Below are 23643 nucleotides of genomic sequence, written 5' to 3'. Positions count from 1 at the left end.
AAGGCCCTGCTTTATCCTATTTTTCTGAAAGACCCCTAGTCATTGTACTGCAATACACTGTCCCCGTTTCCACGAAAAACAACTTCAGAAACCCTGAACAGTGTAGCAAAATAAGATGTATAATATTATTCATGTTTAATATCCCCAAACAAGTCAGAAAAGGCTGATTACAAAGTAAGCTTGAACATGTTTATTATAAGAAATTAAGGGCTATTCGTCATCAGTTTATGAGACACTTTATTTCACCCATTCAACTTAGTGGTCTGTCTGGGAGGTTTTTATCAACAGGATAAATCAACAGGAGGCCATGAGTTGGTCAGAGGGCTAAGGGAAGTGGGGCTAACAGTTAGCAAAGACACAGTGAGAGCAGGGAGGGGGATATAGGAAGGGAGTGTTATACAGTACAGTGTACACAAGGCAGATAATAATCCTGCTACACACCGACAAAGCTCTGTCGGCTGGGTTTACACAAGCTTGGCTCCTCTTCCAAGGTGTTCACCGGGCCTGGCTCTCTGACTCTTCCTCATCGTCTTCATACATCTCTCCCTCCTCCTCGGTGGTGGCATCCTGGTACTGCTGGTACTCTGACACCAGGTCGTTCATGTTGCTCTCTGCCTCGGTGAACTCCATCTCGTCCATGCCCTCTCCGGTGTACCAGTGCAGGAACGCCTTGCGGCGAAACATGGCGGTGAACTGCTCGGAGATGCGCTTGAACAGCTCCTGGATGGCAGTGTTGTTCCCGATGAAGGTGGCGGACATCTTGAGACCGCGGGGCGGGATGTTACAGACGGCCACTTTCACGTTGTTGGGGATCCATTCAACGAAGTAGCTGCTGTTCTTACTCTGGATGGCCAACATCTGTTCGTCCACCTCCTTCATGGACATCTGACCACGGAACACCATGGCCACGGTCAGGTAGCGTCCGTGACGCGGGTCGCAAGCGGCCATCATGTTCTTGGCGTCAAACAACTGCTGGGTGAGCTCAGGCACAGACAGTGCATTGTAGCACGCACTGCCACGCGCCGTGAGGGGGGCGAAGCCAGGCATGAAGAAGTGCAGACGGGGGAAGGGCACCATGTTGACAGCCAGTTTGCGGAGGTCAGCATTGAGCTGGCCGGGGAAGCGGAAGGAGGTAGTAACACCGCTCATGGTGGCCGACACCAGGTGGTTGAGGTCTCCGTAGGTGGGCGTGGGGAGCTTGAGCGTGCGGAAGCAGATGTCGTAAAGCGCCTCGTTGTCAATGCAGTAGGTTTCGTCTGTGTTCTCCAGCAGCTGATGGATGGACAGGGTGGCGTTGTAGGGCTCCACCACGGTGTCTGATACTTTAGGGGAGGGCACCACGCTGAAGGTGTTCATGATTCGGTCAGGGTACTCTTCCCGGATCTTGCTGATGAGCAGGGTCCCCATGCCAGAGCCTGTGCCCCCTCCCAGGGAGTGGGTGAGCTGGAAGCCCTGGAGACAGTCACAGTTCTCACATTCCTTCCTGACTACGTCCAGTACTGAGTCCACCAGCTCTGCCCCCTCTGTGTAGTGGCCCTTAGCCCAGTTGTTACCAGCTCCACTCTGACCTATAGGGCAACAACACACTTCAAGATAGAGCTTCAGCAGTTAACACTGCATGTGTACAGGAGCTACACATTTACATCATTTTAATGACATTTGGGAGCATTTACTGTAAGTAAATAGAAGCAAATGTCTTTAAAGGAAATATTACATCAGACTATTTATGTTGTTAGTGATAATGACAGAAGAGACTGTAAATGGCAGATTGTGGTCAGGCAGTAACAGCCACTGAGCACTGTGGCCATATTTAACCCACGTTGGACAGACTGATACTGACCGAAGATGAAGTTGTCTGGTCTGAAGAGTTGTCCGTAGGTCCCAGAGCGAACACTGTCCATAGTTCCTGGCTCCAGGTCTACTAGGATGGCCCTGGGGACGTATTTAGAGGCTGGGGAGACAAAGCAGATGTTGTTACCTGCAACGCCCTAATAAATACTACTGTATATCACAGTCAAGTTCAGGACAATAGGATTAAAGTGGATATTCTCAAGTCTAGATAAACCCCAAAGAGTGAGAGAATGTTCAACTGAAACAGGTCATTACAAGTATTGAGCAACAGGGCTTTTAGTGTTGTGTAGATGTGTATTTAGTTCCAGTATCAGACTCACATGAGGCCTCATTGTAGTAGACACTGATCCTCTCCAGCTGCAGTGGGGAGTCGCCCTCATAGTTCCCTGTAGGGCTGATGCCATGTTCATCACTGATCACCTCCCAGAACTGCACAACACAAAGACAAACATTACCAGAAACACATAGTTCTATACAAGCAAAGTGGATGGAAACTTCAGATTTATAGTCGGGACCATATTGAACTATCACTTGGGTACTTGGAGGTGAAATTAGTGGGGGGCTCTAGTAAAAACTGTTAGGAGTGTGGGCCAATGTAAGTTGGGATAGTGGGCGTCTAGGCTTTGTCTGCCATCCGTCCTGGGTTCTGCTTCATTGATCCATGACCCCATTTAACCCAACAGTTAGTCCAGCTGTCTCCACCCTCCCCCAGGGCCTTGGGTCACTAGACTCATACTGAGGTAGAGGCCCTCTCAGGGGGGACGGACTCCATCTGGAGGCTCTCTCTGCTTACACACACACACACACACACACACACACACACACACACACACACACACACACACACACACACACACACACACACACACACACACACACACACACACACACACACACACACACACACACACACACACACACACACACACACACACACACACACACACACACACAGTGTTGCTAGGTAAAGAGCCAAAAGAGGACACTGCCTAATGAAGTCCCCTTGATCACTTAAAATATGTATACTGTCACTGAGTGTATAGGCCAGTGTGTGTGTATCAGACAGAGACAGAGCCCTATGAAAATCTAAAATAGAACACAGACAGACACCCGCAGGCCCACAGACAGCACTATCAAGGGCAAACACAGGACACGTACTTGGACGGAGGACGCTAAATGGCCATATCAAGTCACAGATTAGATATTGTCCATTTTACAGTTTCTCATTACTATGCAATAGAAGGTCCTTATGTGCAAAGTGCTGTTCTCCTTTAATAAGCAAAAAACACCATCTGGGCATTCACTAAAAGCAGACACAAAAACACCAAAAAGATACTGTACGCAATAACAATGGTCTCTCAAAAGCCCCATAGTGATCCCATATTGGTATCAGTGTTAATCCCATATTTGTGTCACTCAACAGCCAGCCAGATGAAGTGACATTTACATTTTTTATTTCACCTTTATTTAACCAGGCAGGCTAGTTGAGAACAAGTTCTCATTTACAACTGCAACCTGGCCAAGATAAAGCAAAGCAATGAGACACAAACACAGATTTACACAAACAAACGTACAGTCAATAACACAATAGAAAAGTCTATATACAGTGAGTGCAAATGAGGTAGGATTAGGGAGGTAAGGCAATAAATAGGCCATAGTGGCAAAGTAATTACAATTTAGCAATTAAACACTGGAGTGATAGATGTGCAGAAGATGAATGTGCAAGTAGAGATACTGGGGTGCAAAGGAGCCAAAAAATAAATAACAATATGGGGATGAGGTAGTTGGATGGGCTGTTTACAGATGGGCTATGTACAGGTGCAGTGATCTGTGAGCTGCTCTGACAGCTGATGCTTAAAGCTAGTGAGGGAGATATGAGTCTCCAGCTTCAGTGGTTTTTGCAGTTGGTTCCAGTCTTTGGCAGCAGAGAACTGGAAGGAGAGGCGGCCAAAGGAAGAATTGGCTTTGGGGGTGACCAGTGAAATATACCTGCTGGAGCGCGTGCTACGGGTGGGTGCTGCTATGGTGACCAGTGAGCTGAGATAAGGTGGGGCTTTACCTAGCAAAGACTTAAAGATGATAAGCAATGACTTATAGATTAATCCAATATGGTGTCAGTGTGTTGACAAAAACAACCTTTCCTCTATCCAGACTGCTGTGACAAAGGGCACCACACCCAGTATGAAGACCATCTTAGGTCTGAGCTCTGACAATGGTGTCCCTCTTCCTCTCCCCAGGTGCTGTACTCCCTCCTCTGCAGAAGATACTCTTTAGTTCTCCAATTATCTATCCTGTCCCAAACAGATGTCCCCTGCCATCTAAATCGGTAATTCGGAGTTCCACTTGTTCCTTAATTATGGCTCTGTAACTCAATCTGGCAATATCTCTTCTAGGGGACAAACAAAGAAACAGAAAATAAATAAGAAAGGGAGAGAGAGAGATTAAAGGTAAACCGCTAGCGATAGAAAAATACAGAGTTAGATGACTAAAGAGTCTGTGGAATTTGCCCTCTCATTCTTAGTTACTGTCGCTACACTGGCAAAAGTGTAGAATTCTTCCGTTGTCATCGGACTTCATCCTGTACTGCATTAGCAATGGCAGATGTGTTGTGCTAGTAGACAAACTGCCATATCATAGTTGAGCATCAGAATGAGCTCAACATTGCAGTATATCAGATGACAAAAAGTCCCACTCCCAACACATTCTCTTCCCTTCCCCATCTCTCTGGGTTTCTCTTTGTTGGGAGTAACCTGAGCATTATGAACAAGTCATTTTCACAACTGCCCCATTAGAGAAACGGTGGTCAGAATCAGCAAAAGAGCCGAGTCACCAGTGAAATACTCCAGAGGGGAGTGAAGGAAAGTGGATACATGACAGGTTCACTTGTTCAGCTGTGGTAAAACAAGTATGTTTCAGCTGATGCTGTAGATTTGGTTCTGGGTAATGATGATTATGGTGATGAGGCTACGTAGCTGTCCGAAATCACTACAGAGCCTCATGAGGCTCAGAAAAGGCTGCCTTAAATGTTATGAATAATAAATGTCCCATCAGGCTGACAAGACAGTGTCATTCGTCCCCCATGTCTTTCACTCTGAAATGATTGCCATTTATGATCCACCATGTTGAACAAATCCATGATAAATCGTCTCCACCTCCAGTAGACTCTCATAGATCATAGTGAACTAATGTAGTCTATCCCCAGATGGTCAAAACACAACAAAAGAGAGGAAGAACTGTAGACCTGTTTAGTTTTAGATGGCCACGTACAGCCAGCCAATCAGGTGATGTTGTAAGTGCAGGTGATGCCATTCAAAACAGAGCAGCAACAAAATAAAAAGCTGTCTACTGTAGGCTAAAAAAACTGTCTCAGTCACACACAGTAAAAAATGCATTACAGCTTTAGACAGAAAAGTTTTCAGCATTTAGGCAATATCCTTCCTGAAGACTCACTGTGTAATAAATCATCAAAACAGACAGCAACCCAAACCACTAGTCCCTGCGATTGTAGGCTATTTGCAGTGGTAACTTAGGTCCAGTTATCATCATTTGATCCTCCATTAATACAACTTTGATGTACTGATCCAGTCAAATAGGTCATATGTCTAACTATATAGGAAATCAACTACTACAGCAACTGGAGGCTGCTTTGAGAAAGAGAGTTATACTTGTCATTGTGACAGTGGCCTGTAAATTGTGTTCGGGCCCTAAGTGGAGTGTTTGCGCAGCTGGACAAGCCTTTGTCTGGCCCCCTGCAGTCCACCCGAGGGCGTGGTGGTTTTCAACAGTGTCTCACCACGCCTGTCTGTGCATGACACACTCGCAGTTTAAAAAAGATGGTGGATCTCTGTCCGTTAACCATTAAAACAAATGGTCACAGTTCCGGTCTGGTTAAGGTGTGGGCTCTCCCGGTTTACTCAATTGACTGTGTATGAACCAAAAAAAGGAGCGAGTGAAATCCCCCTCTTCCTTTCCCGTCTCGGAGTTTAGTTCCATCTACTCATCTCTTTCGCAATCTGCGACACAGGCGGGGATCCCAAACTATTCAACTAAACTAACGTTACCGAGTAAACCCGCTGCCCCACAACTTCGGTGTAACAAAAAATATACGAATGCATTACATTAAAAAAGATTACACCACAAAGCTTAAAATGGCACAATAGCACTTGCGTAAAAATATTTGAAATAATCATATTTTGTTTATACCTTGGCTCCGATCTGGTTGCCACACTGGCCGGCTTGAAGGTGAACGATTTCCCTCATCCTGTCCTCTGTGAGTTATGTATGTCTTCTTGCGGATGTGGGCGAGTTGACTGGTGTGGACGAGTTGGAGAGGGCGCTGGTCCCAGTCGCACACGGAAGCAAAGGGATTGGTAAGTGCTGAGTGGAGGTTTTATCTTGCGCAGGTCTGCTGTGTGGCGAAACGGGTACTATGTTCCTTCCACCAATTTCTGACGTAATTTATGTCCTGGAGAGAGACGGTCGCTGACCAATGGCAGACACCTGCGGCAGAGCATCCAGTCAGGGGAAAACTAACGGGACGTGGCTGACTTGTAGACCGATATTTCATTTTCGAACTGGTTCAAATTTGGTGATGGTAAAAACCTCTTAAGGTTTTAAGTAACAAGAACATTTCCCAGGACATAGACATATCTACTATTGGCAGAAAGCTTACATTCTTGTTAATCTAACTGCACTGTCCAATTTACAGTAGCTATTACAGTGAAATAATACCATGCTATTGTTGGAGGAGAGTGCACAGTTATGAACTTGAAAAGTTATTAATAAATCAATTAGGCACATTTTAACAGAAATACAATGGTTCATTGGATCAGTCTAACACTTTGCACATACACTGCTGCCATCTAGTGGCCAAAATCTAAATTGCGCCTGGGCTGGAATAAGACATTATGGCCTTTCTCTTGCATTTCAAAGATGGTACAACAACAAAAAATATGTTTGTTTTTTTTCTTTGTATTGTCTTTTACCAGATCTAATGTGTTATATTCTACTACATTAATTTCACATTTCCACAAACTTCAAAGTGTTTCCTTTTCAAATGGTATCAAGATTATGCATATCCTTGCTTCAGGTCCTGAGCTACAGGTAGTTAGATTTGGGTATGTCATTTTAGGTGAAAATTGAAAAAAAGGGGTGGATCCTTAAGAGGTGGTAAGGGTCAGTAATAGATTTTGGCTAGTCGTAGCTGTCAAAGGGATGCCGGTCAGAAACACACAGACACACCACACCATCAACAACACTACGACCACGACCACCAACATTTGAAAAATCCCAGAGTCACGTGAAAGCAACAACACAGCTTAGTTAGATGTCAGGGAGATGAGAGGAGAGAAGATTATCTTAAATACTGAACAGTGTTACTGATTATTGCTCTGTGTGCACATAGTCTTGTGGCATGGTGCATTTTTTCTATAGACTAGGAGATCACTCACACCTACGTATCCTTAATGACAGAGATGAACAATTTCTGACAGCAAAATATTTTTTTACCAAAGTGAGTCCCATATTTGTAATCTCAGAAACATTATGATTCAGTATCGGCAGATTCAGAGAGGAAGAAGAATGGACCACGTTGAACACTGATGACCACAACCTTGCTGTGGCCCTTATTAGCATGAACACTGCAATCATTATACAGTGAATAGTCTGGTCCAAGGATGTTTATCTATGCCTCAACTCTCTGCAGTCTCTGCCCGCTGAGATATGTATTGATTGCTGAGTCAGGTAGCAGTTGTGGTTAAGTGCTCTGAGCAAGACTCCAGTGGCGCTCCTCATGGACAGATGGCCTGCCTATGAAGAAGGTCCTGTTTGTGTGTGTGCACGTGTGTGTATGAGACATCTACAGTACATGCATACAGTACATCTCACACTGTAAGTTGTGTCTGTTCCAGTAGCTGTGTGTTCTGATTTCCAGAAACACGATTGTGATGAGCCATTCATCTATTTGGACATTTAGGCCTGCTTTGTCTTCACACAGAGCCTGTGGAGAGGATGACAAGCCAACACCCGTGAAACCAACAGCTGAGGAACCTCTGCTCAGAGCGCAGAGACCAGTATGAGGCAGCCACCACAGCCCCCCCCCCCCCTCCCCCTCGTCTCTGCCCCCTCAGTGTCTGCCAACCACTGCTGCTTAGCAACTAAATCCACACAATGTGAGCGAGCCTCCGTCGCTAACCAGCCACATAATGTGGGATAGCTGTTGATTTCCTGTTCATCTGCTAATACAGCTGAGCTAACTGTGCTTTAGCAGAGGGGCGTTCACCTGTTAGAACATCAATAAACCATAGTGTCCCTGTAAAGATGACGCTAACACCAATAATTAGGCTATTGACCACACTGCCATAGACAAGGGAGTGGAAAGCTAGATTAGAGGGATTCTGTATGGAATCTTACTGGGTTAGAAAATTCTGAGTTGGTACTTTAATTAGACATTGTGAATAGTAGTCCTACTTTCACTGCTCTGGGTTACTGGTAGTCTGCTATGACTCTGTTGAGGATTTAATGAGAGTTGAATCATGGATTATGTCACTGTTCTTTAATCCCAAAAGTCTCCACATCCTGTGGGTCTGCAAGACCACGTCTGTAGAACACTGGCCTATGCACTGCCAATTCTGGGGGTAATGAGAAAAACTGAAGCTAAATGTTTTGCCAGCACTGGTCAAGAGTTGCTTGTCCGCCCCTCCCATGTCTCAAAGCCAATATGGCCATCTAGTGGTCAGAAATTGCCAGAGCCTCTCTAACATGTTTGATATAAAGGGCCCTAATAGTGGCAGGGGGCACAGAGTGTGGTGAAGCTGATGAAATTGATGCTACTGTCATATAACACTTCTGTCAAAATGATTAAATCATGCATCTCATAACTTATCTATCCTTCTCTGACTCTGCATTATCCCAGTAAGGTTAGAGAGGAGGATTGCCATGATGAGTCACACAGCACCAGTTGACTTGATGACAGGGTTATCTGGTCAACAGTTATAAAATGGCAGTTCACATCATGAAGCACTGTTGTCGAGACAGTATCCATATTTGAAAGGCCTTAAGTGAGTTTACGACTCACTTAATTTGTTGGTTGGATCTGAGGGCCCCTCTTCTTCTAGACAAAACCACTTCTTAGAAGTATTTTGAATGTCCGGTGGGAAATAAATTGTAAACCAATAAGTCTGAAACAACGTCTCATCTCAGAAAGGGACTGAATGTGGAGTTTTTGAAACAACCTCTCATCTCAGAAAGGGACTGAATGTGGAGTTTTTAAAACAACGTCTCATCTCAGAAAGGGACTGAATGTGGAGTTTTTAAAACAACCTCTCATCTCAGAAAGGGACTGAATGTGGAGTTTTTAAAACAACCTCTCATCTCAGAAAGGGACTGAATGTGGAGTTTTTAAAACAACCTCTCATCTCAGAAAGGGACTGAATGTGGAGTTTTTAAAACAACCTCTCATCTCAGAAAGGGACTGAATGTGGAGTTTTTAAAACAACCTCTCATCTCAGAAAGGGACTGAATGTGGAGTTTTTGAAACAACCTCTCATCTCAGAAAGGGACTGAATGTGGAGTTTTTAAAACAACCTCTCATCTCAGAAAGGGACTGAATGTGGAGTTTTTAAAACAACCTCTCATCTCAGAAAGGGACTGAATGTGGAGTTTTTAAAACAACCTCTCATCTCAGAAAGGGACTGAATGTGGAGTTTTTAAAACAACCTCTCATCTCAGAAAGGGACTGAATGTGGAGTTTTTAAAACAACCTCTCATCTCAGAAAGGGACTGAATGTGGAGTTTTTAAAACAACCTCTCATCTCAGAAAGGGACTGAATGTGGAGTTTTTAAATCCACACAAAAAAATTCAACTGGGCACGTGGTATGACCCCATACCTAACGTTTTGTCTCCCTAAGCGTTTCAAACTGTCCTTTAGCTAACCTCTCTTTAAAAGTGAGCACACTAGCTAATTTCAGCATTTGTCAGTAATGTCTCACTTTGAAATGAACATATCGCTGAAGAGAATACTGTAGTTAGATTTTCATGGAAGCTTCCATGCACAGAACTCAAACAAATACTTGTGTGCTATTTTTTAAATTGGGGCCGTATCATACAGTGTACAGTTTCATACTTACATACAGTTCATTGTATAGACCATTGTTGAAAATATAACCTATACGGGGTTAGGCAGAAGGCATCAACAGGCAAGTAAGAATGTTGGTTACCTAATTTGATTCCAGTGTGACTAGGAGACATTGGGCTCAGACCAGACTTTCTTGGGGAAAACACGCACATGGAGCCTATACAATCAGGTCCTTGTCAGGATTTCAAGCGCTCATTTGGATGCCAGCCACTAAATGATTACTGCACCCATCTCATCCCAACCTCAGTCATCCATCCATAACCCCTACATGCCTAATCGCCTCTATCGATCTTCTCTGATTGGATGTGGTGACCTCAGAGGCATGGCAGCATGATTATGTGCATGCAGAGACACAAGTACATAAGGGGTGTGTTCCAGATACACATTTTCTGAGCAGTTTTCTGCATAGACCCTTATATAGTATTTGTATGTGGTTCCTGAGATGTTGCACTTCTACTGTCATTGTACTGATAATCTGCACAGACCTGCATAGAACCTGTGTACCTGGAACGCACCCAAGGTCAACAGGGGCATGATTGAGGTTACACTATGTCCACATTGACTTCATCATGTACTACATTGTACTACACTAAAACCAAAACTATTATAAAGCACTATGATGAATTTGAGTTCGTAGAGGAAATATTCTTCATCTATAGGACTCATTTGTCAGGAAGGGGTTTAAGTTTCCTCCCTTGGGTTGCAACAATGAGGGCAAGCATGTTGGTTCTTCAAACCAAAGCAGTGGAAGATGTGAACAGAGCGGCTTTGTGTAGCAGAGCTAATGGAGAAGACATCAGTTGAGTGTCAGCCCCCTCCCCCCATTGCTTCAGTGAAGTGACAGGAATTCCTATTTGATGCCTAATATAGGGCCAAAACAAAAAAATGTTTGTTGATATGAAAGCCCTCTTATTACAGTGCATTCCAGGCGCTCAGTCCTCCCAAAATACACAGCCTACCCCAGGGCCCACAACGACCGGCTACCACGTGGTGGACGGGGGGACGGGGGGCAGGCTGAAGTCCGTGGCCCTCTGGCTCTGTCTCCTACTTCTAATGAGGATGTTAGGATACTATGTCCATCCAAACAAACAAATCCACAAAGTTCCAAAGGTTACAGTATCATCAGCACACTCTCAATCTCAGATGCTGCTCAACCAGTTTTCTGTTTATTTGATAGAAGGCTCCTGTCACATCTTTGCATACAGCATATGGCTTTGGTTGACTTTGGTTGACTTTGGTTGCCAATTGAAGTCATTCAACAAACAATAGTGAAAAGGAAATCTAGAAAGCTCACAGACAAACACGCTTTTCATTTCACCCCGAAGGAAAGGAACTAGGTGATCGGTGAAGGTTAGGGTTCAAAGGCTTTCATTTTAAAACGGGGATCAGAAAATGATCCAACTTAATGAAGATGCCCATAAGCAGCTTTTAATTTTCCCCATCAGTTTAAAAATGTCTCCTTCCATTAAAAAGCACCCCGGGGTCAGCTAGTTGAATGGACCTTGTGTCTCAGTGGGCAGCTTAACTAAAAATAAATGCATTTTGAATACATATCTCTCCATATTTAAAATCCCTTGAAAAAATGTTCTGTCAATCCCATGACAGCAAGTATACAGCTTTATAGCCTGGCTCAAAACAAACTGTCCTCCTCTCTTCCTGGTCTTGTTTCAGCCAGGTTACTACAGCTGTATATAATTGTATTCTTGTATTAAAAATAGTGTCTTCAAATATATTGATACCTGAAATAGAAAAATGCAGTAATTATTATCTTTCAAAAGGATTTAATAATATATTAAAAATGATTGAAGCTTTCTTTGGAGGACTTAGAAGAGCAGTGGACTGTAGGCCGAGATACCTCTCCTCTTGTCTGAGAGAGGAGACAGTTAGACAGACGGTCAGCCCAGGTTACACTGAGGACAGAGAGCTTGTGGGCCTTTATATGGACAAGAGAGACACATATGGTATTTCAGAGGGAACTAAATGAATTCTCACATAACATCACTTGTGGCTTGAGAAAGGTTGAAATTACACTTCTGAACCAAAATAGTTTTTTATATACAAAAAAATATCCACAGGATCACATACTGACTAAAAGAAATGAGGATTGACATCAACAAACATTACATGATTAAGAAATGTAGGACATGACACTGTACATAAAATAACATGAACAATAATATTTTAGGATTAATTATGTTATTATTAGTATTGCAATAATAATAGTAATTATTAATTATCAATATTACAACAATATTATAGTAACAAATGATATGACAACAATAGTGTTATAATTATATTGTTATCATGCGTACTATCATTGTCCTCATTACTGATGCTGTTATTAAATAATACACCATCACGAGCTGAAATAACAAATCCCAGAAATGTTCCATACACACAAAAAGCTTATTTCTCTCAAATGTTGTGCACAAATTTGTTTACATCTCTGTAAGTGAGTGTTTCTCCTTTGCCAATATAATCCATCCACCAATTGGCATGCTGACTACAGGAATGTCCACCAGAGCTGTTGCCAGATAATTGAATGTCAATTTCTCTACCATAAACTGCTGCTAACGTTGTTTTAGAGAATTTGTCAGTATGTCCAACCAGCCTCACAACCGCAGACCACGTGTAACCACGCCAGCCCCTCCACATCCGGCCTGGGTGGTGGTTTGGCCTGGCTGGCAAGTGGTTGGGCCTATGCTCTCTAAGGCCCACCTATGGCTGCACCCCTGATTGGCTGGGCCTGGCTCCCCAATGGGTGGGCCTGGCTGGCAAGTGGGTGGGCTGCACCCCTGCCAAGTAATGTGAAATCCATAGATTAGGGCTTAATAAATGTATTTCAACTGACTGATTTCCTTATATGAACTGTAACTCAGTAAAATCTTTGAAATTGTTGCATGTTGCGTTTATATTTTTGTTCAGTATATATTAGTACAACTTGACCATAGCAATATGTTGAAATACAGTAAAAAGTTATCAAATGTACACATTTACAATGAGATAAGTTTGAGCCTTGGTTCTGACACACAGCCATAAAATAGCATTGATTGTTTAGGATGAATATTGATACCCTCTTGAGGCTTTTGAACATTTTATAAATATGTTGAAACATTCAAAGTGTTCAGTACATCCATAACACAATTAAAAAACATGGCTAGTCTACATTACATGGGCTACTTGTGAAATAAACATTGAAATAAACATTTTTTTTCCGTCTATGCATACATTATTATTTGCATTAAAATGGTGAGGATAATCTTAAAATGTCTGATCTGTTTCAAGATTGGATTTCATGTAAAAAGTTGTATTCCAAAAGTTTTATTTCAATTTATAGGCCATTTTCGTCAAAGGCCTAAGTGGGCTAAGTTAGGCCTAAATCATACCGTGAAACTTCTTTGTACATACTTGGAAGTTGGATGTAAACAAATAATGAGTGAATAAATAAAAATGCAACTCTATATAGACCAATTAGGCTATTATTGGACTTCACAATGCACTAATTTTATTTAATCAAAACGTGACAGAATTGTTTTCTTGTACAAAACACAACTTAATGACTCATCTTTCTTTGACTCCATACAAAGCATTAGGGCTAGTGTATATCAGTATGCCCATAGATCTTTTTCTTCAAAAATAGCCTCTTTCAAACAACATTCTGGGAAATTCTTTCCTATTTTAAACAGAACACTTGCTATATCTTATTTAAAGTCTATTTCCAGTGTCGGCTATACAATTAAAGCACAAATTACTATTTGTCCTACATAGTACACTGTAAAATAATCATGTTTTTATGCTAATTTACTGGCAGCCATTTACCTGTAAATTATTGTAAAAAAATGTACAGTATGTTACCATAAATTCCAAAGCAACTTTGGTTTAACAGTACATTACTGTAGTACATTACTGTAAAGTTTACAGTAATGTACTGTTAAACCAAAGTTTCTTGGTGCCTGAGAAAACTGGACCCGCAGCTTTTACACACATTGGCATCTTTGAAAAAGTTATGTCAGTTGCTGTTATTTGGAGATGATAACTAAATAGCAAATTTGAGGGTGTTAAAATCACAGTGTTGAGGTAAAAAGTGTTGTGAGTGTTATATCTGAGTGTTGATTCTGGTGGGGATAACACCAGTGGGATTAAAATTGAAACCACCCGCAGTGAATAAATTAAGTTACTTGAATCACAGTGGAATCAACACGGTGTGGTGTTGTTGTTACTCGGCTGTGTTGAGTTAATTTCCGTTAACTCTCTCAGATTGAAGACATGGGAGGGGCCCATTATCATATTTCCCAGCATGCCTTGTTGCCAGTTGCTTTTTAGAATAGTTTGTTTTAATATCTAGGCCTATGTTTCTGCATGCACATCGATTGATAAATTGATCTTATACTAAACAAAGATAAATAAAATAAAAAATCTAAACTAATCCAATCTGTAAGTAGTTGGCCTTATTTCACCCGTTATTGAAATGGTTGTTCCAGTTCAGATGGTTAAGGAAGTCTCATTTATCAATCTTCCCTACCTTGGCAGTCATTCTAACTGCAGTTGTTGCTGTTGGATATTCTAACTCTGACTGGATTCCAATAGGAATTATCCAACACTTCGAAAGCGAGTGACTAAGGTAACTTGCTAATGTGGCCTGTACTGGGCACAGACTTAAATTCAATCTACTCCATGTTGTTTCAACATAAATTCAAAAAAAGTAATGTATGTGTATTGACATAAATAATTACATTTTTATGATCAAATATTCACTTAGTCACTCACTTGGTAAAGGCTAGATGACTGAAAGCCATCGAATGCAACAATCATGTCTTTGTCACTAACAAACACACAGCAAAAAAGTAACCCTGGGAAATAAATGTGCAGTCTTTACACCCTAAAGTGTTAAAACACTCCAAAACGAGTTACTGTAACACCACATATGTTAATTAGCTAACACTGAGAAAGTGTTAGCAGCATCAGCTCTTATAAGGTGTTAATTTAAATTGGAATCTTCAACACCCATTGTGCTAGGGACCAATCACTTTGATTTATCAACACTTTTAAAAGTGTTAGTTTAACACTAGGCTATTTGAGATGGTTACATATGATTTCTAAGAAAGTGATACATTTAACACTGTGGAAGTTACAATTCTGATCACACATTTGCTGTGTATAATTAGATTAGATGCTTTAGATTATGGTTCAAGCGTTTGTTCGACACGCAAGTATGGCATATATGTATGGCTTGGCCTGCAACATGGAAGAGGCCAGGGGTTGGTAAAAGGTCCCATACGTGGCACTGTGCCGTTGTGCGCAATCCAACCTGAGGTCTCATAGTTTATTAACTATGTATTTCAGTTAATTCAACAGCAATGGCAGGCATTCGCCTAATAGTGCCGCAAATATCAAATAATCTGTTATTCCTGAACAAATCCTGCAGTCACGTGAACTTCCATGGAAATAGACAGTCCAGCATGGAATCGCACCGAAAGGTGACGCAGGAGCAGAAGAGCAGCTCCTTGAGTGTCTTGCGCAGCTCCTGGCTCCTGTAGGCGTAGATGAGCGGGTCGATGAGCGAGTTACAGATGATGAGGATGAGGAAGAGGTTGAAGTAGCTGAAGAAGCAGGTGCAGAAGGGGGTCGTGGGGCAGGTAAGGATGAGAATAAGGTGGAGGAAGAAGGGTCCCCAGCAGAGGATGAAGACCCCTAGCAGGATGGTGAGCGTGATGGCGCCCTTCATGCTCGTGCCCTGGCGTCGAGACTTGTAGATGGCCATGATGCGCCGCGAGTGCACGTGCGCCAGGATGAACATGTGCATGTAGAGCACAGCGGTGAAGACAAGAGTGATGCAGAAGAAGGTGACGAGGCATACAATGACGGCGGTGTGCGAGTGGTAGACTATGAAAAATATGCTGGCGGTGATGCTGGTCAGCCACACCATCGCGATGATGGTCACGGCGCGCTGCGTGGTCATGATGCTGTGGTAACGCAGCGCGTAAAATATGGTGATGTATCGATCCGCGGCGATGGTGCACAGGAAGGACAGCGACGACACCACCGAGCTGCAGGTCATGATGTCGATGACGTTGTCCAGGTGCCGCAGCATTTCAGGTGTGACCACTAGCAGCCCGTGTTCGGTGAGCAACATGACTATGGTCTCCACTACGTTGGCGACGCTGACCAGCATGTCGGAGACGGCCAGGCAGCATATGAAGTAGTACATGGGCGAGTGCAGATTGCGGTTCTTGATGATGGCCAGCACCACTAAGATGTTCTCCACCAGACTAATGAGGCCCAGCGTCAGGAACAGCTCCTGTGGAATGCGGAGCGAGCAGGTCGTAGAGTTCTGCTCCCTGGCGCTGGTGTTGTTGTCGGTGCTGTTCTCGCTGTACATGGTGAGGGTGCTCAGCTCCATGTGGTGGTGCATGATGAAGTTATGTTGAGACGTGTTGTCCGTCATGTCTGCTGCTCTCTGCTGTAGTAGGCTATTGGATAAGGTGGAAAGAAAAAGCCTTAAAATATTTTCTTTGTGGTCTCTATAGTGTAACAGAATTAACTAGTTATTCTATAGACATCATATCCTATTCAACTGGGCTGTGACCTCAGGAAAAAAGAGCACAGAATGTGTGAGGTGAAGGTAGTTTAGCTCACGTTTATGTCGCAACCCTGAAATTGGAGTGATGTTTTCCAACAAACGGAGGTCTCCAGAACGAACTTTAACACAGAGTGAAGAGTACAGATGCTCACAGTGGAGAATCATCCATGTGAAATTGTCTCTTTCCCAAGTAACTGTTTAGATTCAAAGGTTTATCCAACTGTATTTTGCACATAGCCCATGTATGGTATTTCCAAGTGATGAGAATCCTAGTCTGAGTCTGAAAACAGCTCATTGGTGCTGGATCGCATGAGAGAAAATCCTCTACCATTTGGACGTCCAAGTAGGCTCCAAACAATCCTAATGTGTGAACTGAAGCCTATCCAAGTGAGCTCTCAGGCGCATAAAGTGACAGTGTGTTCTTAAAAGGGTCCACCGCCTTTCTAACTCCTCCTTTCTCATAGCGAAAGCCAACCGCATGATTCTTAGACTGACACAAACTCTAATGAACGCGTGATCCCGCATGGAAATATTTAACAAGATTAGGGAGTAAAATGGATGGAGAGAGTGTAGTATTGATATACTTACTAATCGCCTGAGCAGAGCATAATAATAATAATTCAAAGACATAGTTGAGAACATGTTCCTCCAGCACTAAAATGGAATTTACCGCGCACTGTGCACAACTGATGTGACCAATTGATTTAGACAATGCATACTTCACGTGCCTCAAATACACAGTGTGCAAAACATTAGGAGCACTCCACACACTATGGAAGGGCTATTATTACACATGCATCTGCCTCGGCCGTGTATCTTGTCTAGGATGTGGTGGTTATGGTATACACTGAGTGTACAAAACATTAGGAACACCTGCTCTTTCCATGAGATAGACTGACCAGGTGAATCTAGGTGAAAGCTTTGACCCCTTATTGATGCCACCTATTAAATCCGCTTCAATCAGTGTAGATGAAGGGGAGAATACAGGTTCAAGAAGGATTTTTAAGCCTTGAGACAATTGAGACATGGATTGTGTATGTGTGACATTCAGAGGGTGAATGGGCAGGACAAAATATTTAAGTCCCTTTGAGCGGGTATGGTGGTAGGTGCCAGGCGCACCGGGTTGAGGGTGTCTAGAACTGCAACCCTGCTGGGTTTTTCACGCTCAACAGTTTCCCGTGTGTATCAAGAATGGTCCACCACCCAAAGGACATTCGGCCAACTTGACAACTGTGGGAAGCGTTGGAGTCAACATGGGCCAGTATCCCTGTGGAACGCTTTCGACACCTTGTAGAGTCCATGCCCCTACGAATTGAGGCTGTTCTGATGGCAAAAGGGGGTGCAACTCAATATTAAGAAAGGGATTCTTAATGGCAACCGACAACAATGATCAGTTAATAAAAAAAAGACACGCTGCACTCATGTATCTGTATTTGGACGGGAACTTTACGCACAGTTCGCAATTGTAAATGCATTCATGATTATGACTCAAACTGTTGCAGTATTTTTCTTATTTGATTTCATTCCGAAATACATTTGTAATTACAATAAAGTTTTAAGAATAAATGTTGTAAAGGCTCGCAAACATGATGTTTGTTGTCTGCCAAAACAGCGGAAACGCGCGCTATTATCCAAAACAAATGGGAGGGGATTTGGATAGACAAACCCGATTGAATGGGTTGGTCCATTACGCATGAGGGTTTTTGTAGTGACCTAGTTGCAGCAGAGCCACTTGGCATTTTGACAGGTTTTGTGTGTGTATGGGGGACTACCTGTCCTGCGTACCGAACCGATTATAACAGAAGGGCGGGCTCTTTTCTCCGCTGCATTGAATCGGATGTTTTTTTCTACTTCATTACAATCTCTATTTGATTAAATGTTTTTATACCGTGTCGTTGAGCAATCAAGAAAGCGTTTTTTTCCAACTTCAGAAACCCTTCGCAACACTACAAGCGGAGCCTCAGGTTCATGATGACGCAAGAAGCTGCCCTTCAGGGAACACGTAGGCTACAGTAGCCTGCCTACACAAGGACAAATTGAGGTCGAGTGTTGAACCTCATCCCAGCCACCCATTAACAATACACAGGGATCCATTCAGGACGGAGTTCCCGAACTCATGAAGCAACATCACTTTAAACCAAACCTAAACCATAACAAAATTAAATATATCATTTAGTTGACAATGTTCCAAAACAAGATATATTTGTTCAAACTTGTGACAGCTGAGAAGTGAATACTTCCCGCTGGAGGAAACCACATAAAGAGTTCTGAACAAAGTGACAAGTGTTATGGCTCCAGCCTTTGAAACAATCCTTCTCAGTGCTTGCATAACCAGCCTCTTCCTCTAGCGATTTCATGGGAGATATAACACACACAATCTGCAGTTTGTGCAAAAGGCAGCACTCTTTCACCTGTGGAGAGCAGCAGTGTCAACTGTAAACAGCCAGACTGTCCATAGTTAGAGTGTGATAGTGGGAGATAAGGAGAATCCTCCATTCACTCAGGGCCAGACCCAGATCTATATCAGCCTCTAGCTGAGGAGCACCACTCCTACCTGGGATTACAACTTCAGACCTGACCAGATCGACTCAACATCTGGGCCTATCACACCCTCTGCAAAAGGGGCAGCCAACTCCCATATGTGTGTCTGGACTGTCACTGTCTGTCAAAGAGAGAGACAAGAGGGGTTGGATGAGGTAGGGGGGACCCAATAGGACAGATGATAAGTGATGTGGCCAGTGGCGACCTGTCATTCAGGGCAGGTGGAGCAGAGCCCCACCTGTTTTGAGCCCCACCTGCTTTGAATGTTATTTTGGCATTAATACGATGTAAAAATGTAAACAATGTAAAAAAAAAAGAAGAAGAATAATTGAGTTAAGAAAGCTGCATTCAAACATGGTCTCTTTTTGCTTTCTTGTGTAAGGCAGCTCCAAAATGCAGGTGTTTCAGCCTAGCTCAGTGCTTTCTGTGGTGGTGGGGCAGCCAGCGGAAAATATGGAGCTTAGGGGCTGGTAATGTTCTCTAATTGAGCTGTGATTGGCTCAGTGTTCTGTCACTCATAGGGACACCTCGTCACCACAAAATCTACAGGGAGAGCTCGAAAATTCAACCCCCTTGGGTGCTGCCATAGAGTTACATTACAATTGCCCACCCAGTAGCTCTTTTCCAAGCTTAAAAGGATAAACATTTAACATTGGCCATGCTGTCAATCCATAATGACTTCTGCCGCGCTCAAAACAACTGTAAACTCGTAACTGGAAAATCTCAGACTCAGTGAGTTCAAGACAACTGGGAACTCGGAAAAAAATGAGCTCCGACTGGGAAAATACGCTTTGAACGGTCATCCAACTCAGAATTGCATGTCGGGAACTCAGGCCTCTTTCTAGAGCTCCGACCTGAAGATCACTGACTTCATCATGATTCAATCTTGTTTCTTTTCCAAGTTCCCAGTTGTCTTGAAAGCACCAATAATCCAGAGAATGCCAGACTTTAATGACAAAATTTGCCCACGAAGGACCGCCGCGCCACCTTCCTGTTCAAGTGAGCACAGTACAGAGAGAATGCCAAGAATGTGCAAAGCTGTCATCAAGAGAAAGGGTGGCTATTTGAAGAATCTCAAATATAAAATATATTTTGATTTGTTTAACTTTATTGGTTACTACATGATGCCATGTGTTATTTCATATTTGTGATGTCTTCACTATTATTCTACAATGTAGAAAATAGTAAAAATTATTTTTAAAAACTTGAATGAGAAGCTGTTCTAAACCTTTTGACCGGTAGTGCACTTTAACCCCAGTTCAACCTCAGTACACCGTTAAAGGTCTATTACAAGTGCTGATCAATGCTCCTGCTGTTTCGCAGGGTGTTTCTTAGAACAACGTCTCATAACCCAATATAGTTCTTTTACAGTGGCCTTGAACTACCCATGTAATAGTACATCCCAGCAGGCAAAACTGTACCAGCTTTAACTTTAGAATTAGAAATACTTTGAATCAGGGGTGGACTTGGAAGAAGTCTGGGAACTCACCATTGTAAAAATCCCGTCCCCCCCCACCACACACACACACACATTTTTACATGATAATATGATGTCACTTTGAAAACTTTCAAGAGCATTCCCCACAATTCCACCCATGCTTATAATAAACCATTATTGCAGGCTTCCTAAACCATTCGTAAAACATAATTAATCACCTGTCTACATAACTATAGGTGAAAAGGACAATTTGTATAAATCATTTAAACTTTTCTACCCACAGTTGGCAGAAGAAAGAAATATGGAGAAGGTTACAAGGAGAAACTGAATAGATCAAGATTTACTGAATTTATCGATTTCCCTGGATTTAGTTATTTACAGTTCTGAATGTTCAGTAGTTTATCTAATCCAATAGAGAAAGATTTACTCACATAGATTTCTCTAGATTTATCGATGTACTGTGAATCGCCTCTTCACTGTTGATGTTGAGACTGGTGTTTTGCGGGTACTATTTAATGAAGCTGCCAGTTGAGGACTTGTGAGGCGTCTGTTTCTCAAACTAGACACTCTAATGTACTTGTCCTCTTGCTCAGTTGTGCACTGGGGCCTCACACTCCTCTTTCTATTCTGGTTAGAGCCAGTTTGTGCTGTTCTGTGAAGGGAGTAGTACACAGCGTTGTACGAGATCTTCAGTTTCTTGGCAATTTCTCGCATGGAATAGCCTTCATTTCTCAGAACAAGAATAGACTAATGAGTTTCAGAAGAAAGTTCTTTGTTTCTGGCCATTTTGAGCCTGTAATCGAACCCACAAATACTGATGCTCCAGATACTCAACTAGTCTAAAGAAGGCCAGTTGTATTGTTTCTTTAATCAGCACAACAGTTTTCAGCTGTTCTAACATAGTTGCAAAAGGGTTTTCTAATGATCAATTAGCCACTTAAAATTATATACTTGGATTAGCTAACACAATGTGCCATTGGAACACAGGAGTGATGGTTGCTGATAATGGGCCTCTGTATGCCTATGTAGATATTCCATTAAAAATCAGCTGTTTCAAGCAACAATTGCAATTTACAACATTAACAATGTCTACACTATATTTGTAATCAATTTTATGTTATTTTAATGGGCAAAAAATGTCCTTTTCTTTAAAAAACAAGGACATTTCTAAGTGTCCCCAAACCTTTGAAGAGTAGTGTGTTTCTGATAGTCCCATCCTCCTCTGACACCGAGGCTCACATAGAGCTGGGAATGTACTTCATATCACAGTGAACACTACCGACCATGTTGCTTGTGGGGACATGTCTTAGCAGGGAAGAGGGTAGATCTCACATGAACACCCCTCGTGACCAGGCACTGCAGTAGCTCCAGGTAAACTCTGGAACAAGGCTTTCGTTTGAGCAGCAGTCTACCAACTGCACCCACAGCATTACACCATGTGGTTCTATTAAAAAACATTACAGAGTGGATGTATGTGTGTTGTTGATGTGGGTGTCTTTTAAGCGAGTACGGTTTTGAGTGTGTGTGTGAGCGGCGGTGTACCCTTTGACTCTGCTTTCATTTATACATCCTCTGATAGGAAACAGCATATTTCTGGACTATTTCAAGGGAATGAAAACTAGGCAATTACGCAAATGAGTATCATGGGATGGTCTCTTCCTTTTGCCAGATGGTCTTTCAAGAACAATAACTTGGACTCTTTTAAACCCCTGGGCAACATCTCACTTATAAAATTACTTGGAATAATCAACAACACACAACCAAAAGACGGAGGAAATAATGCATCAAAAGTAATATGGAACAGTGGTGGAAAAAGTACCCAATTTGTCATACTTGAGTAAAAGTAATGATACCTTAATAGAAAATGACTCAAGTAAAAGTGAACGTCACCCAGTAAAATCCTACTTTAGTAAAAGTAAAAGTATTTGGTTTTAAATATACGTAAGTATCAAAAGTAAAAGTATAAATCCTTTCACATTGCTTATATTAAGCAATCCAGACAGCACCATTTTCTTATTTTTATTTATGGCTAGCCAGGGACTCACTCCAATACTCAGACATCATTTACAAACAAAGCATGTGTTTAGTGAGTCCGCCAGGTCAGAGGCAGTAGGGATGACCAGGGATGTTGATAAGTGTGTGAATTAGACCATTTTCCTGTCCTGCTAAGCATTCAAAATGTAAGGAATACTTTTAGGTGTAAAAAGTACTTAAGTAGTACTATAAAGTATTTTTACTTAAGTCGTTTTTTGGGGTATCGGTAAAAATACAGATACCCCAAAAAATGACTAAAGTAGTACTTTAAAGTGTTTTTACTTAAGTACTTTACACCATTGCTATGGAGAAAGCAGTGGTGTAAAGTACTTAAGTAAAAATACTAGCCATAAATAAATGAAAAAAAGAATAAAGCGAAAATGGTGCCGTCTGGTTTGCTTATTAAAAAGAATGTGAAATGATTTATACTGGGTGCCTTTCACTTTTACTAGAGTCATTTTCTATTAAGGTATCTTAACAATTACTCAAGTATGACAAATTGGGTACTTTTTCCACCACTGTTACATATTCCTTTTGATGTTTTATTTCCTCCATCTTTTGGTTGTGTGTCATTGATTCTTCCAAGTAATTTGATAAGTGAGATGTTGCCTGGGGGTTTAAAAGAGTCCAAGTTACTGTCCTTGAAAGACCATCTGGCAAAAGGAAGAGACCATCCCATGATACTCATATTTTCGGCAACTTTTACTTTACTACATTCCTAAAGAAAATAATGTACTTTTTACTCCATACATTTTCCCTGACACCCAAAAGTACTCGTTACATTTTGCCAGGAAAATGGTCCAATTCACACAGTTATCAAGAGAACATCCCTATTGCCTCTGATCTGGCGGACTCACTAAACACAAATGTTTCGTTTGTAAATTATGTCTGAGTGTTGGAGTGTGCCCCTGGCTATCCGTCAATAAAAAATTTTTTTTTGCCAATTGTGCCATCTGGTTTTCTTAATATAAGGAACTTGAACTGATTTATACTTTCACTTTGATACTTAAGTACATTATAGCAATTCCATTTACTTTTGATACTTAAGTTTATTTAAAACAAAA

The 23643-nt window shown here is 42.1% G+C and overlaps 2 protein-coding genes across 2 annotated transcripts; both read right to left on the bottom strand.

Annotated features, from left to right (window-relative positions):
* Nucleotides 1–175: 175 nt before the first annotated feature.
* Nucleotides 176–6267, bottom strand: LOC106562270 (tubulin beta-3 chain). The gene is made up of 4 exons (XM_014127039.3): nt 6055–6267; nt 2172–2280; nt 1841–1951; nt 176–1568 (listed from the first exon to the last, which is right to left on the bottom strand). Exons 1-4 carry the CDS (start codon nt 6109–6111, stop codon nt 496–498), a joined length of 1350 nt encoding a protein of 449 aa, XP_013982514.1. The 5' UTR covers nt 6112–6267; the 3' UTR covers nt 176–495.
* A 5823-nt stretch (nt 6268–12090) lies between these two features.
* On the bottom strand, nt 12091–17942 carry LOC106562271 (melanocyte-stimulating hormone receptor). The gene has a single exon (XM_082957813.1). The coding sequence runs from the start codon at nt 16429–16431 to the stop codon at nt 15412–15414; it is 1020 nt and encodes a 339-aa protein (XP_082813939.1). The 5' UTR covers nt 16432–17942; the 3' UTR covers nt 12091–15411.
* Nucleotides 17943–23643: the final 5701 nt, after the last annotated feature.

This window comes from Salmo salar, chromosome 11, assembly GCF_965601325.2.
Source record: "Salmo salar chromosome 11, fSalSal1, whole genome shotgun sequence".
Classification (NCBI taxonomy): Eukaryota; Metazoa; Chordata; class Actinopteri; order Salmoniformes; family Salmonidae; genus Salmo; species Salmo salar.
The sequence above is the reverse complement of the archived record's forward strand: the minus strand, read 5'-3'. Positions and strand labels throughout refer to the sequence as shown.